The 20,040-nt window shown below is 34.9% G+C and overlaps 1 protein-coding gene across 1 annotated transcript; it reads left to right on the plus strand.

Moving 5' to 3' along the window:
- The first annotated feature begins 14,681 nt into the window (after window positions 1–14,681).
- Window positions 14,682–16,447, plus strand: LOC120352384. The gene is made up of 2 exons (XM_039432619.1): window positions 14,682–15,235; window positions 15,983–16,447. Exons 1-2 carry the CDS (start codon window positions 14,882–14,884, stop codon window positions 16,070–16,072), a joined length of 444 nt encoding a protein of 147 aa, XP_039288553.1. The 5' UTR covers window positions 14,682–14,881; the 3' UTR covers window positions 16,073–16,447.
- Window positions 16,448–20,040: the final 3,593 nt, after the last annotated feature.

Raw genomic sequence — 20,040 nt, forward strand, 5'->3', positions numbered from 1 at the left:
CTTGTTTTCAATCCACGTTCAAATAAGACGTGTACACATGATGTCATTAGAGAGACGAACGTGAGAGCGTCAACACCTAAAAACAAACATGCTTTGTCGGCTAAAAGCGCGAGAATATTAGAAAAGTTGGGTTTTATAGTTGATTGGAAGAATGTTAGGAGGAGGGGGAGCGGCAGCAATTAGTGAAATTCTTGACGTGGAGACAGACCTTCAGTTTTATAATGATATAACCAAATTCCAATTTCACACTCATACAGTTTATTCGGGACAGGAAATAAAAAGCTCTGATGAGGCACGTATTGGTATAAATTCTTTAGATGTCTATTCTTTACCTTGCAAATCATTCATATTTATTGAGGGAACAGTTAACTGTACAAAACCGGGTACAGGACCAACTGATGCACCAGTTGCGGCAGACTATAAATTAAGCAGTAACGTAATCGGCAACCTTTTTGATGAAATACGATATGAATTAGCAGGTCAGCCAATTTCTAAATCAAGATTGATTGGATTAACATCCACAATTGAAGCTATTCTAGTGGAGAATACGCTCGATAAAAACACATATCACTTGGCTGGTTTTGACAGAGCAGGATATGAGCTAACGGATAATAAATTCACTTTCTGTGTACTGCTCAAATTAATCCTCCTGTTTTTTGAAGATTTTCAAAGAATAATTTTAAATTTGAAACAGGAACTCGTCTTATTGAGGTCGCCTACAGATCTAAATTGTGATGAGTTGGCAAGTGGAACAAGCGTTAGTGTGAAAATTACAAAACTGCAATGGAGAATGCCCTACATAACTTTAGAAGATCATGTAAGACTGAAATTTTTGAGACTGCTCGATGCTGACACTCCACTGGAATTAGGTTTCCGACATTGGGAAATTTGTGAATTACCAAATTTGCAAAATTCACTTAACCATTCTTGGGCAGTTCGCACCACATCGAGTTTTGATAGTTCAAAATACGTTATAATTGCATTTCAAACTGATCGTAAGAATAAAATTAAAAAATCAATATCTAATTTCGATAGCTGCAGTATTTACAATGTTAAAGTATATTTGAACAGCGAGTATTATCCATATGAAAATCTGCTAGGTAAAAAGAAGGTATTATACCGCATGTTCCTGGATTTCGCACACTCGTATTATAATCATTCAATCAATAGCGAACTCGGAACAGAAATTGACTTTAAAACGTTTTGTGAATCAACACCGCTGATTGTTGTAGATTGTTCACACCAACCAAGTCATTTGAAATCATCGACAGATGTTCGTATTGAAATGGAATTTAATAGTGCAGTACCTGCAAATACTTCTGCCTATTGCGTTTTATTAGCGATCGTGTGATGGAGTGCACACCTCTGACGAGCATGGTGAAAGAAGTTCAGTAATTTGCGCACCGGCTATATAAGGTATGCACTCTGACAAATTTGGTTCATTATCAGTTTCACCTTTGAACAGGTAACATGTCCTATTCTTTGTGTTCTGATATTTTGGACAAGCCGCAAACTCGCTCTATTGGTATTCAGTGCGATCTTGATAGTTTCTTTTATGAAGCAAGGTGCAGTACACCGAAGCCGCTGCAGGTGGAGGAGGAGGAGGAGAAACGAGAAGAGGAGGGGAAAGACAAAGGATTCGAGGAGCCCGCCGCCGCCGCCGAAGAGAAAGAAGTGGACAAGCAAGCGAGTGCAAAAATTGCTACAGTTGATCTTCACTGGTTTAAACAAGATTGTAATCAAATTATTGTGAAAGAACTTGCCATAATTGATCAGTTTATTAATTATATTGTATTCCATTTCAAATCACCATCCGCAAAGACAGAATTGAGTGCAAAATTGTATAACGATGTAACATGGTTAGAACGTCACTATCATAAAATGAAATGGGAAGATGGAGATTTAGAATACAGTGACTCATTAATACGTGATTACCTTGCAGGTTATGAGAAAATTTTCACAAAAGGAACTGAGAAAGCAAAGTTTTTAAGAAGATTACATACTAACGTTCAATGTATACCTGAGGATTTTCCAAAACCCGATTTCAGCTTTTTCACTAGTTCATGGTGTTATGCTGTGTGTAACATTCATAGAAATAGACCAGATGCTCGCTGTGCTTTGTTCTCTGCGCAACATTATAATTCTTTGTTGTTTAAAAATATGTATCAAACAAATAATTTCTTGTGCGAAAACAATCGAATGCAAAGTATGAAAATGGCGCCAATGTACACGAATTCACAGAAAAGAAACTTTGCTCGTTATGGATTCTTCTACAATTGAAAAGAGATTCAGTGTGTTTATTGCATGCATGCATTGAGACAGCATAAAGCACGTACATGTTGTCTGTCGACAATTAATGAAGAAAGACCGCTTAATTACTCTATAATAGTTCCTGCATACACTTAGTTTTGTTCATTCGCTTATCATGGATCCGAGAAAGTGGTTAGCTGCCGACAACAAGTTGGAAGTGAGGTTAAAAAACTGTATCAACTGGTATGATGAATGCGAAATTGCTATTAAGAAATCATCTCGTGAAAATTATAGTTTGGCGAAACAATTGAAAGACATTTTTCCAAGCACGGTTAATTTAAATGACATAAGAGACTATCTATGTTATTATCGTCCTCATAATTTGTGTATAGATAAGCTAATTAGAATTGAAGATGAAATTATGTATTGTTGTAGTGAAATGTGTAAATAAACTTTTTCTATGTTGAGAACAAATTTTTCATTCAGATATTTCCTTGTGCATTTTGGTTTAGTTTCAGTCTAGACTTGATTGAGCAAGCACGTATCGAAAAAGTTACGCCCACCTCATTTTGCTGTTAGCACGCGAGCTACAATTAATTTTTTTAGAAGCGAGATACGCCCCCCTCACAGACATCTGTTACAGCTAAGTGCACCTCGTGCCTTATCAATTATAGTTCATAGCAATCAAGGACATGCAGTGTTTTAGCTTTGCAAAATTCAAAAAATTAACTCGGCTCTTGATGTCAATTTCATTTAATGAATTTGACTCAATTGCAAAGAATATTAAATTTTCAACAGGATTCCAAGGCGATGATGTTCATTTAGCGTTAACAAAAACAGAAAATGTACACTTTCCAATTTTATCTGAGATTTTCGAATTACTTGACATACTAGATACAGGACATCTACATTATTGTAGTGCAAATGATTTGTCAACTATTGTTACAAATTCCGACGAACTTTGGAAATGCTTGTATGACATTGCAGATAAAAAATGTAAAAGAACAACTTAGATCATTGACCTCTCTCTGTTGAGATATGTCAGACATCAATAGAGCTTGAGTATGACCCCCAAGTGAAATAGGTCTGAGGATATCTATACCTATTTTTCGATATGCTAGCTCATTCTAAATTTACTATAGATATTCTCGGAGAAACACTTTAACAATAATGCCTGCGGTTTGTACAGCACATCAAAATTCAATATAAATTGATTGAGTTTTCTTAACTGTCAGGTGGAAAGCAAACCATTATTATTATTGAGCATTAGATGTAGAAATATGCATTCACTTTAATTTGACAGTATAAGTTATTAGATGTAGAAATATGGATTCACTTTGATTTGACAGCATTCAATTATTAGATGTAGTAATATGGATTCACTTTAATTTGACAGTAGAGAATTTGAGAATGGATTCACTTTAATCTGTCAGTAGAGAATTTTTCCCTCAAAGGGAAATTATTTTTTCCCTCACTCCCCTCACAGGGAAATTATTTTTTCCCTCACTGAGAGGGAGAGAGAGATCACTCTCTCCTTCTTCATCCTCCTCGTCCTCACTGGGTGAGGAGAAGATTAGATTAGATTAGATAAGATAAGATAAGAGAGAGAGGGTGAGGGAGAAGGAGAAGGAGAGGGAGAGGGAGAGGGAGAGGGAGAAGGAGAAGGAGAGGGAGAGGGAGAGAGAGAGAGAGAGAGAGGGGGGGAAATCTATTTTTAGAACACCCCCCACCCTGCGGGCAGATGGGAAGGGATGGCGGGATGGACGAGTGGTGAGAGGGGGAGGGGATTTCGAGCAAAAAAGCTTCCTTGAAATACCAAAATCAATCTACTAACCTTTACCTCTGACTTGGCTAAAATGCATGGTATTACTCGTTTGGAAGCAACAATTTATAACTACAGCATTAGCAATAACTATAGCAGCTCTAATCAATTTGACCCTATTCAAGATTGCTTGTCACTCTTAAATGACAGTAAGAATTATTTCCAAAATGCTCCTATATTTTCTGTATCCTTTGCTAAAATGTGGACTAAACTGACAAACAATTTAAAGAATAGCTGTTGTTTGGTTTTTAACAATCTCTTACAATATGTTTACTGGGGAAATAGCAATACCAAGAAATTGACTGGAGTACAATTAAATCTGCCTACCAATCCACAACAACGAAATAAAATAATATCCTATGATTGTAATCTCTGCATTTACCTTTAATCCACTACCCATTAATTATGTGGAAATTTACGAAAAGGATACAGACAACAAGGACAATATTAGTTTTATACAAAAGTGTTATATTAAGAGTGGTGAGACTTATTTCTCCAAGTCAACCACAGCTTTCTCTACAATATCCAAAGAGTTTAACCTAGAGGAGCTAGGTCTTGTCAAAATGAGTAATGTAACACCACAAGTTTTGAGAAAAAGAACAAATGTCAACTCCAAGCTTGCTCCTTTTCCTGTTAAGGAGATACAACCTTTGTCTCCATTAAAAATACTATCTACCAGAAAGCGTATGCTAGAATTGGATGAGATTAATCTCAAACGTAGAAAGGTGGAGTTTTTAGAGGCTACAGAGAGCATAAAGAAGCAGCACAAACAACTTATAGAATTTGAGAAGGAGATTGAGAATTTAAGAGAGCAACTTGAACCATATTTCTATTCACATTGGTGGAATTTTGAGCCTAGTGGGGTTTATAATGTGACTGCATTTTCTGTAAATAGTAAGGGGAAATTTCCATATGTAGGTGTTTTAGGAGAAAAGGAAGGCACGAAACATGTGTACATTGTGAAAGGGTATCACAAAAATGTTTTTCTAAATGCATACAAAGCAATAGAAGACCTTAAGAAAGTGGGTTATTTTGTAATCCCATACAATGATGACCAAAAAGAAATTATTTGTCTACCAAGGGGAGAAACTATTTGTGAAATTACCACCACCAATGGCATGACAAGCAGCTATAATGGTAACACATTACCAAAAATACAAAATCTACAATTTTTGTCAGATGTATGGAAAAACTTTGAAGACACCCCATTCACACCACAGACAGATGTGGAGCAAATCAACAAAATTACTATGCTGGAAATTAAAGGGAAAATGAAAATAGGACAGTGCAAACGATTAGAAGACTTATCAGAAGGTACAGTGTTAGTCATTATTGCAATAAAAGAAGTGTAAAATAGAAACAAGACACGGTATATTTTACAGTTTGAGAGCCTAGAAGAATTGTATGTGTCTAACTATTGGTTAGAGAAGGAATTTGAGAGCTCTAACATTGATTTGAATTATAAAATTAGAATTAAGCTAGATGTTCTAAAACATAATCCCAGTAGACATAAGGGAAGAGTTGTATTTTGTATTTAATTTGAGGTATTGTAAATAGTGGAAATGTAACATTATAATATTAATAAAGAAATTATTGTAACTTATTCGACTTTGATTATATATCCCATGTTGTTGGTGAGTAGTAGTTTTGTGTGTGTTGCACTTTGTTTTAATAGATTTCTACCAGAGTTTGTAAACCTTCTCTCTTTTCAAATTTAATCCAATAACGGTGTTTGTTGAAGTCTGCAATGTTGTCTGCATGTAAAACACTCAAAAACGTATCCGGTAATAGGAGTTCAAACTCAATATCACCTTCTGAGTCAGGGTCCACTAATTTTAGCACAATCTTTAAACCGTGTTGACTGAGAATAGTTTTCGCTCTATAAATTCGAAATATCTCCTGTGGCCACCAATTTACTACTAGTGTTGGAGGAAGTGTAAAAATCTCTTGTTTAGCTTTCAAGTTGAAAGCTTCTAAACAGAATGAAGAAGATGCTGTTCCTTGTGTATCCATTTTTTCCACCACCCTTCCTATTCTGCAACAATGTGTATACACACACATGCCCACACATACACACACACACACACAGTATTTTTTGTTAGAATATTGCCTAAGCTGAGGTGTGTGTTTGTGTATTTTATATAAAGTGAGATTATAATACACTGCTACTATAGTGTGGTCCACGTTTTAACAACAGTAGATGAAAGATAAAGAAGAATAGTGATGATGATGATGATTGTCTCTGTATTAATTATTTTTCTGCACTGTGAAAAACAAAATTGGCATCATTGTGAACCTAGAAAAGGATAGTATCACCAGTGGCTGCTTTGTTGAATAATAGACAAGGGTAGCAAGACCAAAGTTGAACAAATACTGTCATTTATAACGTAGGCAAAATCAATAAGTCTCTTTATTCTGATGAGAGAGAGAGAGAGTCAAAGGAGAGAACGAGACAAAGAGTCATTCACCAGCAAAACAAAAAATCAATAAGACAACTTTGTCGAGAGAGAGAGACACTGGTTGTCTGAGTTTACTGATTACAATTCACACAAGTCTAAGCTGAGGGGCACGTGGTGGTTGTGGTGGTGGTGGGTGGTGGTGGTGCCCTCCCCCCTCCTCCTCTGTGTGTGTCTGTGCAAGGGGGGTGGTGGTGGAGTTCTTGCATGCAAGATGCAAAAACATCATTTGAATAATTTATTGAGACAATGACAAGAGTGTGCAAAAACATCATTTGAATAATCTATTGAGACAAGAGTCTACTAGCCTACCCTATCATTATCCCCCTTCGACCCTCGCCATCCCACTTCTGTTAAGACTTACCACCTCCACCTTGCACTTTCTCCTGTTTTGTAAACGACATAAAACAGTTTCAATTTGACCGGAATGTTTTATTGCTGCCTGTAAACTCAAATGGAACACTTGTCTCTCTGTATAAGCAACTACCATTAAAAGCAATCACACTTACCAGCCAGCAGCCTTTTGTGTATGTGTGTGTGTGTGTGTGTGTGTGTGTGTGTGTGTGTGTGTGTGTGTGTGTACATTCATTCTTATTATTTGATTGAGAGAGAGAAATAACAATTGTCGTCGTTGTTAACAAAAACTTCTTCTTCTTCAAAGGTATGTTTCACAACTATTTGTAACATCTTCTTCTTCTTCTTTTCTCATTAAAATTATTTCAAAGTAAAAAAATCTAAAAAAACAACCTCTTTTTGGAGCATCAGTGTCTGTGTCCCATAAAAATACTTAGTAACGTACAAATGTCGTGACAGGATTTCTTTGACATTACATCGCATATGTTTAAATTTCAAATAAGAGTAGATATATCTATCCATTCATTTTGAGAGAAATTAACCCCGGAGAGATATTGTTCATTTGACAGGAACTCCAAAGAGTATACTTTGATTTTATTATGAGAAACCTAATGTATTTTCACTACTATAGGTAGTGGACACAAATAATGATAACAAACACACTAACATGAAAAATACTAGACTAAATATTATCATAGCATTTTTTCTTGTGTAAATAAATTGAAAAAAATGACACCAAATGAACTATGGTCCTGTGTCGAATTACGAAAAGATATGGAAAGTGTTTGTGTAATTTAGTTAGAAATATGAGAATAACCTATTCATCTTACAGTTTAGCATTGAATAATGCTAGAAGGTTTGCTAATAATGGTTGGTATCTCCAATTCAGTTTTGTTGCAAATACCTTTATGTTCTTTCGAACATATTCTAGCCATGGATGGTGAAATCTGGTATTACAATTGTATAAAATTAACTTTTCGATTATACCACTTGGGCTATCACTCATAAATACACACTAAATTCACCGTCATTTGTGAATTATAATTGGTGGTCTGGTCTTTTTACAAGAAGCACACCCACAACAAATGAACGAATTTTTTTAGGTGACTGCTAACAAATTCACTCGCAGACATAGGAAAATATCTATTGTTTAAAGAAAGAACAAGCTTTTGGCGATGCAATTTCAGCGACCCCTATCACGTGACCTTGGCTCCACCCATCACTGCTCTCAGCCTGGATAACTTCACATTGGATTACAACCTTCTCTGCTCACATTGCACAACATTATGCAACAATCTAGTATAGTTATGTTTGCGCAGGAGTGGGGTCACTGAAATTGCATCGCCGAAAGTAAAGTAAGGTGATTTTTTACCTATATGATAACAAACACACTAACGTGAAAATACTAGAGTAAATATTATCATAGCATTTTTTCTTGTGTGAATGAATTAAAAAAAAATGACACCAAATGAACTATGGTCCTGTGTCGAATTACAAAAAGATATGGAAAGTGTTTGTGTAATTTAGTTAGAAATATGAAAATAACCTATTCATCTTACAGTTTAGCATTGAATAATGCTAGAAGGTTTGCTAATAATGGTTGGTATCTCCAATTCAGTTTTGTTGCAAATACCTTCATGTTCTTTCAAACATATTCTAGCCATGGATGGTGGAATCTGATCACTCATAAATACACACTAAATTCACTGTCATTTGTGATTTATAATTGGTGGTCTGGTCTTGTTCCAAGAAGCACACCCACAACAAAATGAATGAATTTTAGGTGACTGCTAACAAATTTACTCGCAGACATAGGAAAATATCTATTGTTTAAAGAAAGAACAAGTTCAAGATCTAATTATCTACTAAACAGAGGACTACGCATAATTAGTACAAAAAGAACTAAACAGGTAATAATCTTTTTTCATTGTTACTTTGAGTGTAAATATTGTTGCTGTATTATGTTTTTTCTATTTTTTTCTACCGTAGGTAATTTGTAGTAGTAACTACAAATATGGCACCTATTAAACGGAAAAGATTGGTGCAAACTGCAGAAGAAGAAGAAGAACAGCAGACAACACCTGTTAGTGGAGCGGGAAAGGACCAAACAGCAGATAGATATAATCCATTTAGTTTATTAGAGAATGAATTTAGAGGGTGTTTGAAAACTTATTATTATAACAATTATGCACGCAGTAAATCCGGTCACGAACCATTTATAGACTACAATCCAATGTTTAATGGTTTACAAAATTATATTTACAATTTATTAGCTCACGAGTTTCATACAAGTGGCGCATTAAAGTTTAATATTGTGGTGGAATCTACATACCAGAAAATAAATAAAGACAGTCAAGAAATTGTTGAGATAGCCGATGTGGCTTTTAAAACAATCAATTTTATTGTTATATCATTAGACAATTCACAAAAACAGATTCGTGATTCATTTTTTAATTTACTTATAGAAGAGACAAATTATCAAGGTAAATCCAGTGGTTGGTCCTTACGAAATATTGATGGATTGATGCTGAGAATTAATAGATACAGACCATTGAAAGAACCAAATGGTTCTTCATATATTAAGCTACCCAACAGTATATCTAAAAGAAATTGTATCATAAACCCACAGAATCAAACAGATTCTAAATGTTTTATGTATGCATTACTAGCGCGACACATTAAAGGTAGTTGTAAATTTCGTGTTGATAATCGTTATTTTCGTTTGTTAAACAACAGCAATCCAATATATAATTTCAATAACATTGATTTCCCAACCCCAATTTGTCAACTAGATAGATTCGAAAAGAATAACCCGACAGTTTCTGTTAATGTATACAGTATTGACGATAAAAATCTAATTTATCTGCGACGAATTAGCGAAACAATTGGACAAGACCATTTTGATTTGTTACTGCTTGTTGAAAAGGCGGACACCGATGATGATGATGATGAGGAAGAGGGCGGGGATGAGGGAACAACTGATGTAGCTACATGTAAAGTAGAAACCAAATCACACTATTGTTTAATTGTCAATTTTGAAAAACTTGTTAGGATACAATTAACGAAACATAAAGAGAAAATATTAATCTGTCGTCGATGTTTCTCTTATTTTACCCGTAGTCGAGATGGAGAGAGACGAATGAAAGAACACGAAGAATTTTGTTCTCAGCAGAAAGTAGCCAGGGTTTCTATGCCTGAAATTCAAGAGGATGGTACACCGCCATTTTTAGAAAATTTAAAAACCCATTGAGAAAGTATAAACTACCTCTAACCTGTTATGCTGATTTCGAATGTCTTCTCGTTAAACCAACATCATCATCATCACCAGCAAACTCAGAGTCTGATGATAATGAGGATGGTGATGATGATGATGGAGAAATTGATAGCACTGCACAGAGAAGGTCAAAGGGAACAACAACAAAAATAAAGCACAACTATATCGTCATGTCCTACTGTTTGTATTTCGTTGGGGATGAAACACAAATACCGGACAGTTTGCCACTAACACAGAAAATACCATCATGTCCTATACTTTATAGAGGAGAAGATGCTGCCATACATTTTCTAACTACTTTAACTGAATATGCTACCCAGGTCATAGAGTCGTTAGATGAACATCATATTGGCATGTACCCATTAACAAGAGAACAGGAGCAAATGCATTCTGATGCAAAATTTTGCAATGCATGCAAAGAGCCTTTTGAAAACAATAAAGTTTATGATCATTGTCATCTCACTGGTTACTACAGGACTGCTCTTTGCAATGCATGTAACTTACAAAGACAACGCCAAACATACATCACAGTATTTCTACACAATTCAGCATCTTATGACACCCAGCTAATTGTCTCTGCACTCGGTTCCGTTTGTAGTAATAAATTTGAAAAATTACACGTAATTCCTCAGACAAGTGAAAAGTATATATCATTTACTATAGGATTGTCCAATCGACTCCATCTCAGATTTCTTGATTCGTTCAAATTTCTACCCGATAGTTTGGATCCGTTAACCTCTAACCTTTTACAACCAGCTGGTCTTACACCATCTATTGAGCAAATAGCAGGTATTCTCAAACACACATCGAAACATTTTGAACATCAAAGTTTACCTCTTGTATCACGTAAAGGAGTTTTTCCATACAAATATTGTGATTCTTGGGCTAAAATGAACGAGGAAAGTTTACCACCTATAGAAGAATTTTACAGTTCTCTTTGTTATAGTACAATAAGTGCAGATGATTATCGGCATGCACAAACGGTTTGGAAACACTTCAATTGTCGCACACTTGGTCAATACAGTGACTTATATTTGAAAACAGACGTACTACTCCTAGCTGACATAATGGAATCTTTTCGCAACATTAGTCACAAGACTTACAAACTTGACCCAGCACACTATTTCACACTTCCTGGTTTTTCTTTTGATGCTATGCTTAAATATACTAAAATTAAGTTGGAACTTTTAACAGATTACTCGATGTACGCATTTTTCCATTCCTCTATCAGGGGCGTGTGTTCACAGACATGCAGTTGCAAATAATCACTATACTGGGGCACCTTACAATACCCAAAAACCCAACAGTTTTCTAGCTTTTTTGGACATTAACAATTTATACAGATTCGCCATGTCTGCAGCTCTTCCAAGGGCAAATTTTGCTTGGATGAGTCGGCATGAAATAGACAATGCTGTTGCCAACATGAAAAATTGGAGCGAGGACCAAACAGTAGGCTATGTTTTCGAAGTAGACATAGAATACCCAAAAGACTTGCACGACACACACAACGATTTTCCTTTTCTGGCAAGAAATCAAAAAGTTTTCCCATCCAATCAGACTCGACTCATAACCTCACTTACAAATCACACAAATTATGTATGCCACTATTTACTGTTGAAACAAGCTATAGAACACGGATTGAAATTGACAAACATTCGTAGAGGCATTTCTTTTGAACAAAGCAAATTTCTAGAACCATACATAAGTTTGAACACACAGCTAAGACAACAGTCTAAGAATAAATTTCAAAAAGATTTCAACAAATTACTCAACAATGTGATTTTCGGTAAATCGTGTATGAATTTATGGAAACAAATGGATTTAAAGTTGATTAATAACGAGAAATCGCTATTGAAATATATAGCTCGTCCCTCGTTCAAAGATCGTTTGATTTTTGGGAAGAACATATGTGGTATAACTCTACACAAAGAAAATATTTTGCTAAACAACCCTATTTACATTGGTTTTTCGATTTTAGATTTGAGTAAAATAGTAATGTATTCATTCCATTATGATGTAATTAGAAAGATATATGGTCCCTGTGCCAAACTCCTCTATCAAGACACGGATAGTCTGATGTACCTGATTAAAACCGTGGACTTTTATTGTGACATAAGGACAAATGAAGATTTAAAAAATTGGCTAGACACGTTAAATTATCCTGTAGATCACCCAGCTTATTCTACACATAACCGTATGGTTGTTGGGAAGATGAAAGATGAATTTGCTTCTAAAGCTCCTTATCAGTTTCTGGGTTTACGGTTTCTGTTACAGCAGCAACATTTTGATAAAGAAACAGAAGATAGATTAGAAAATGAACGTAGAGTAGGACTAATTAAAAAAGCCAAGGGTGTAAAACGATGTATATTGTCACGCAAATTAACAGCACAACATCCAAAGTCTAATCAATACATTTCATTTCAAGATTATTTTAATTGCCTATTCGAAGGTAGAGAGGTGTACAGAAGCCAGAATTTAATTAGATCGAAAAAACATAAAGTAATGACAATTTCACAAAATAGGAAGGCGCTTAGTTGTCAGGATGAGAAAAGGTATATCTGTAGTGATAAAATTAGTACATTAGCTTTAGGACACTATAAAATTCCACTATTAACAGATGAGGATCCTGTTGTGTCTTCTATAACCTCAACCTCTACATCCTACTCTCCTTAACCCTTGGAGAAAAAAACATCTTCTAGTAGCAAATAATTTTATTTGATGTGTTACAGATGATATCAAAAATTATTAGGTTGTATGTTGATTCCACCGAAATAAGTTACAATATTGAACAACAGTGCATGAGAATGAGACATGCAGATTCTGCGATTGTATCAGCTTGTGTTCAACAAGAAAATTGTGGAGCTTATTGTGTTAAATTCATATTCAAAATGAATATTTAAACAGATTATGGTTTGAAATTGAACTGACAGTGCGAAAAGCTGATTTTACATGTGTTGAAACAATTGTAAAGTCAAACAGTGCGTCATTTTACTTCTTGTCATTTTCTTTTGAAAGGTACATAATTATTAAATAGTGAAATACTCAACAACTTCAACCTTATAAAGACTCTATAGTGTGTGTGTTTATTCGTGTTTTTATATATATTTATATCTTTTCACTTATTGTTGTATGTTACTAACAACACTGACACTATATTTGTTTGTTATTCAGAAGAAAATCATAGTGTTTCTTTAAAAAATATGTGTATGTGTTTTTGTCAAATCAAATTTGTGACTTGTATGTCACTAACACACTCTAGTGTTTCACATGTTTTTAGTAATCTTTCACATATAAATATTAAAATTATTAATATTGGTTACTAACACTCTTACAATACACTCAATCTTGTTTGTTATTTCAAAAGAGAATCGAAAAAGTTTTTGTGTGTTCATTACCATAATGTGTTAATAAAAAAAGCATAACTGATTCACACTGTGTCTCTCTCTCTTTCTTTCTTCTCTATTCCTTACTCAAACTACACTAAACACACAACTGAAAATTGTGTCAGTTGTAGAGGAAAATCAATATAGCAAGCTTGTCTTGTGACAGTTTTTTTACAAGCCCTACCCCAATGGGGGGGAAGGGGTAGAAAAAACAAAAAACACTACAAGCAAAGTAACAAATTATTCATTCCAACAACAATTATTCAGCTTCCATTCCTGCCAGCTTGTTAGCCAAAAAAGGAGAAAATCAATAGCTTCAAAGGTAAGTGCAGAGGTAAGAGAAGACGCGGGGTAAATTATGCAACCCGCAGTACACCAAATCAATACTTTCTTCTGGGTCTAGTGTCTATGCACTTACAAACCTTACTGGGTAAGGTGGAAATCAATAGAGAGCTAAAAATTAATATTAAATTTCAATAGCCTATTAGATGTACAACAATATTGTGTGTGTCTGTGAAATCAATACTTGCTCACTGAGCGCTGTGTGCGCGCTTAGCAGTCTGTGTAATAGACATCTGGTACTACTTCTTAAATATTTAATTTCAATAGCCTATTTCATACTACACCAAAAAAAGATTTGGTGGTTATGTTGTCTAATCTTCTAGTAGTTTGAGGTTGGAAAAAAATGGAGGGAAATTCCCATGGCGGGAGATTCAGATGTTATGTTGTCTAATTGAGGTTAGGAAAAAAGGAGGGAAATTCCCATGGCGGGAAAAAAAGATTTGGTGGTTATGTTGTCTAAATCTTCTAGTAGTTTGAGGATAGAAAAAATGGAGGGAAAATTCCCATGGCGGGAGATTCAGAGGCTATGTTGTCTAATTGAGGTTAGGAAAAAAGGAGGGAAATTTTTGGCGGGGGAAATTGTCTTTGAGGTTAGGAAAAAAGGAGGGAAATTTTTGGAGGGGAATTTTGAGGTCAAGTGACGTCACTGAACAGCTGATGACGTCACAAACCGACCCACTGACCCTGCCTAGGCCGGGGGGGTGGTGGAGACGACCTTGGGGGGAGGGGAGGGGGAAGAAAACAGCTGATTTCAATCGCAAATCCCCCTTTTTATACTACTGATAAAGATGTGGGAGGATATAGTAGCTGGCAGTGCTCCGTACTGAGTCCTAGGGGAGGAATTTGATTTTTTTTCATCTTGTAGCACGTGTGACTCTCACTCGCACGAGCCTGGAACAGAGAGAGATGTAAACAGATGTAATGCGAGCAAAATTATCATTTACATCAGAGTCATATTTGGGTGTACTACATACCGTACTCCACTTCACTATCATATGAGATGAGTTTGTCATCATCATCAACCTCGTCCTTATTCATCCTCCCAGATAGCCCACCAGCACATGGGCGTATCCTCAACTACTGGCAACAGAAAGCTGCCCTCGCTGCCAATGCATCCGCTGCTGCACCTGCTCCTTCTCTGCTCACCGTGGAACCGCCATCGCCAGGGGAGATCCTGCTGGGTGACAGTCCAGTTCAACACTTGGCTCCAACTGCTACCTGGGCACCGCGACGTGCGGTGCTAACAACTCTGAGCAGCAACAACATGAAGCAGAAGCAGGGGAAGAGGAGGTTGGTGTTTGACAAGGCTGAGGTTAGCAGGGATGAGGACAAGACAATCTTCTCACAAACAAAGGTTAGTTTCAACTAATATTATTAACTTGTATGTGTACAAATTTTATATAAAATGATCGATCATTTGAAAAAAAAATCTGTACACATACAAGTCTTGGATTATTATTATTTGATAGCAATATTTATTATAGAATTATTGTTTGAAGTAATCGCTCATGCATAAATTATTTGATAGCAAGGAAATATTATTTGAAGTGATAAGAGATACAATTGAATTACAAGATATTATTGTTCAAAGTAATCACTCATGCATAAATTATTTGATAGCAAGGAAATATTATTTGAAGTGATTAGAGATACAATTGAGTTACAAGATACTATTGTTAAAAGTAATCGCTCATGCATAAATTATTTGATAGCAAGGAAATATTATTTGAAGTGATTAGAGATACAATTGAGTTACAAGATACTATTGTTAAAAGTAATCGCTCATGCATAAATTATTTGATAGCAAGGAAATATTATTTGAACTGATTAGAGATACAATTGAATTACAAGATATTAGTGTTAAAAGTAATCGCTCATGCATAAATTATTTGATTGCAAGGAAATATTATTTGAACTGATTAGAGATACAATTGAATTACAAGATATTAGTGTTGGCGGATTCTGCAATACATAAGTTATTACTCACTTTGAGATTGTGTAGTGAATCTATTGATCAAGTTCTCTAGTATGATTTGACGAATCTGATTTGATGATAATCTGAAACAAACAAATAAGACACTAATAAAAAATTTTTCAACAGAAACGTGCTGCAGTGGAGAAAGGAGAAAGGGTCATCATTTGTCCCCCTGATGAAGGAAGTGCAGAGGGCAGAGGAGGAGGAGGAGGATGAGAGGGGGGAGATGGACTTTGTTCAACTCATCAATCAGCCTGCACCCAAACCCTGGGTGCCACTGAGAGAGTTGAAAGAGGATGTACCCTACCCCATCATCAGTGCGAGGGAGCATACCAATAAACTTGGACAACGTGTTATTTTGAAAATTAGCAATGTAGGAAGCAAATCGGTGTGTGAGGTATATTTACCACAATGATTTGCTTCCTGCATTAGCGCAGAAAAAATTGTAGAATTCAATAAAAGTTGTAAAAATTTGGTAATGGTAGTATCACATAAGTCGGGGAATTGGACTGATATAAAAATTGTTAAGCATTAACAATTTTTATATCTATACAATTCGTCGACTTATGTGTTATGAATTGTATAGATGTGTGTGTGTTAAAGTAGTATTAGTAGTAGTGAATAAATTGTGTACATATTTTTATGAAAAAATTGTTTTCAATTCTTACCTGTTCACACTTGTTGTTGTTGATAAGTTCACAATGAATAGTAGAAACACAGACAGAAGAATGGTTCACCTTTCACCTCGCACACTGTTGTGACTGATATGTAAATAAGCTGGGCTCCCCTTCTATAGTTTGTTGCGAGCATGCACAGCGCCAAGCATCTTTACTACACACACACACACACACACACACACACACACACACACCACACACACACACACACACACCACACACACCACACACACACACACACACCACACACACACACACACACACACACACACACACACACACACACACACACACACACACACACACACACACACACACACACACCACCACACACACACACCACACACACACACACACACACACACACACACACCACACACACACACACACACACACACACACAACACACACACACACACACACACACACACACACACACACACAGCCAAGTGGCTTCGGTGAGTTGATGCATCACTCTCTCCCACATCTGTTTTGGCACACGTTCCTACAGATATGGGCGGGTGCGATGACATCATTTCCACCTTTCAAATTGCATTCACCTTTCCAGATTTGTTATTTTTTTTGAAATTGAAACTTTTTTTTTGAAATTGAAATTGAAATTTATTGCCAAAACGAAATTACAATATTACAATATATTAAGTTACAAAGTGTTAACCAAATAAGCAAAACTTTAACTTAATTATTAGATCAAAACTTATTTATCTTTATTTTGACGACTGCTGGCATAAGTAAGAACTTGAGAGCCAGCAGTGAGTTTACATTATTAGATTTAACAAGTTTAGCGCTTAACTAAAATTTGTAGAATACTTATTCTATTTGGCTTTTTAAATAATTATATATATATATGATTGAACATCATCAAAACTTACAAATAACTAAAGAATACTTAAGAGTAATTAAATCTATTGTAGTGTTAATTCAAAAAAGAAATTCCTGTTTATCCACTATTCCACAGTTTTGTGATATTTACCAGTTGGTTTTTCTATCATGAAATTTGATGAAACTAAGTTGATGAAAAGATTACAGTAATAAAAGAATTGATGCCTACATGTAGTGAGCTTGATCAAATGCATATTGTATCTATTGAAATGATTTACTCGCATATTGTAAGGGGTAGTGCGAGCTGAAAATAGAGAGTGATTCTTGTTCATGTAGAGTATTATGGTTTTCATGAACGTTTGCCTCAATGTTGGTACATCAAGTTCAATAAAAATATCTCGGCTTGGGTACAAACGTGGTCTCCCTAGAGCTGCTCTTATAATATGTTTTTGGAGGACAAACAGTTTTCTCAAGTACGTATCAAAAGCTCCACTCCACACCTCAATGATATATTGGAATAAGGAATGTGCATATGCAAAATACATTTTTCTTATTATCTCCCTGTTCTTAATTCTATTTATTTTATAGAAAATATAGATGAGATATTTCAATTTTGAGCAGAGGTACTCTAGGTGAATGTTACATTTGATATGGCGATCTACAAAAATACCAAGATGTTTTATAGATTGCACTCTTTCCAAAGGCATATTTTCGTGGGTGACCTCATTCATTATTCGGCTGCCATTGTTATTTTTCTTTGATTTTTTTATAGAAAGTTCAAGATCTATTGATGGTTGACCAATTACAGTGGGTGAGAAAGTTATATATTTAGTTTTCTTTGCATTTAGGGTTAGTATATGATCTTTAAGCCATTGTTGAACTATTTTCAAACCATTATTTGCAACTTTGAACGCTTCTTCCCATGTGTCTCCGCTAAAAATCAAAGTTGTATCGTCGGTGAAAGATAAAATAGTACAATTTTCATGGTTTAATTTTAACAGGTCGTTTACATAGATGAGAAACAAAATCGGGGATAGTACTGTCCCTTGAGGAGTACCAAACTGAGAGGTGTAACTGATGTCTGTCTGTCCATTTAAAGTGAGATACTGTTTCCTATTCGACAAGTAACTTGAGAATAACTTATTCACAGAACCTCTTACACCCACCCTGTCCAGTATGTCCAGAGGAGTATGTTGTGAGGAACTGTATCAAAGGCCTTGGATAAGTCCATAAAAATAGCCAGTGTTTTTTTGTTTCTATTAAAGTTATCAAAAATTATATTGTTGAGATGGATTACCGCATCTTTGGTTGAACTATTTGCTTGGAAACCATATTGATTGTTATCAATGATTTTATGTTCATCTAGGAAACTCATTAATCTGATTTTCAAAATTTTTCCCAGTATTTTAAAAATATTACTCATTAAACTAATCGGTCTGTAAATATCCGGGTTTCCAAGGTCTCCAGTTTTTGGTAATGGTATAATTTTAGCTTCTTTGAATTTTTTAGGGAAATATCCTTCACTTAAACATTTGTTAAATATATGAACTAAAGGTGAGGTTATTGAGGGTGATATTTTTTTGAGGAAAGGTCCTGTAAAGTTATCAACACCTGGTGTAAATTTATTCTTGAGTTGATCTATTAATAACTCTATCTCATAATCATTTGTGGGAATGAGGAAGATACTTTTTACATTAGGATTTGCTATTGACTTGAGAATCTCTATATTGTCTGTATTATTGGTTATCTTTTTAGCGAACGATTCTCCAACACCAGCGAAATATTTATTAAGAGTAGTAGCATCTAGATTTATTGATTTTGAATTTTTTTTCAAGTCGAGTAGTTCATTAATGTATTTCCAGGTTTTTTTAGAATCGTTTTTGTGTTCCTTGAATTTACAGTTAAAATAATCAATCTTGCTTTTTTTATCAGAGTATTGAGTGTATTTCTGTATCTCTCATATTGATTTATCAATTCTAAGTTATTGGGGTTTTTTAATAATTTTCTATGTAATTTATCTCTCTCCCGTATTGACGCAACTAAGGTTGGAGTAATCCATTTTTTTATAGGTTTTTTCTTGTTACTTATTTTTATGGTTTTAGTTCTAGCATGAGTTAGGTCTGTTAGTTTTTTAACAAAGTAGTCCACCATCTCGTCAATATCCATTGAATCATATATCTTTTTCCATGATTCTTTTTGTAAATCAGAGATTAGATTTACATAATCAATTATGCTTTTTGATCCTACATCGATATGTGCTGGTTCCTCATTAATATTCCTATTGAAATGCAGCGAAACACTAAAATGGTCCGTAATATTTGTTTTCAGAATAGTCCCTCTAACAACATTATTATTATTATTATTATTCTCTCCTCCCTTGTAAAATATGTGATCGATACAAGTACTGATGCCATTTACAGACCTAGTTGGTTCATTGATAAAAGATTTGAAACCATTAATATGCATTGTGCTCAAATATTCATTTGAAAGGCTATTATCAGCAAGAATATTTTAATTCATATCACCCAATACTATTATGTTGTGAATATCTTTCATACTCTTCAGAAATTCGTCTAGACTTTCAATAAAAGTTTTTAAGTTGAGGGATGGAGAACGATATATTGTAATTATTAAATATTCCATCCAGCAAGCCATACCAATACAGTT

This window comes from Nilaparvata lugens, chromosome 7 (assembly GCF_014356525.2).
Source record: "Nilaparvata lugens isolate BPH chromosome 7, ASM1435652v1, whole genome shotgun sequence".
NCBI lineage: Eukaryota > Metazoa > Arthropoda > Insecta > Hemiptera > Delphacidae > Nilaparvata > Nilaparvata lugens.

Bases quoted from the DNA above. Each gene is read 5' to 3' on its own strand.
- LOC120352384 (XM_039432619.1), top strand. From the start codon at position 14,882: ATGAGTTTGTCATCATCATCAACCTCGTCCTTATTCATCCTCCCAGAT. The intron at 15,236-15,982 runs GTTAGTTTCAAC...ATTTTTCAACAG, and splicing joins CAATCTTCTCACAAACAAAG to AAACGTGCTGCAGTGGAGAA.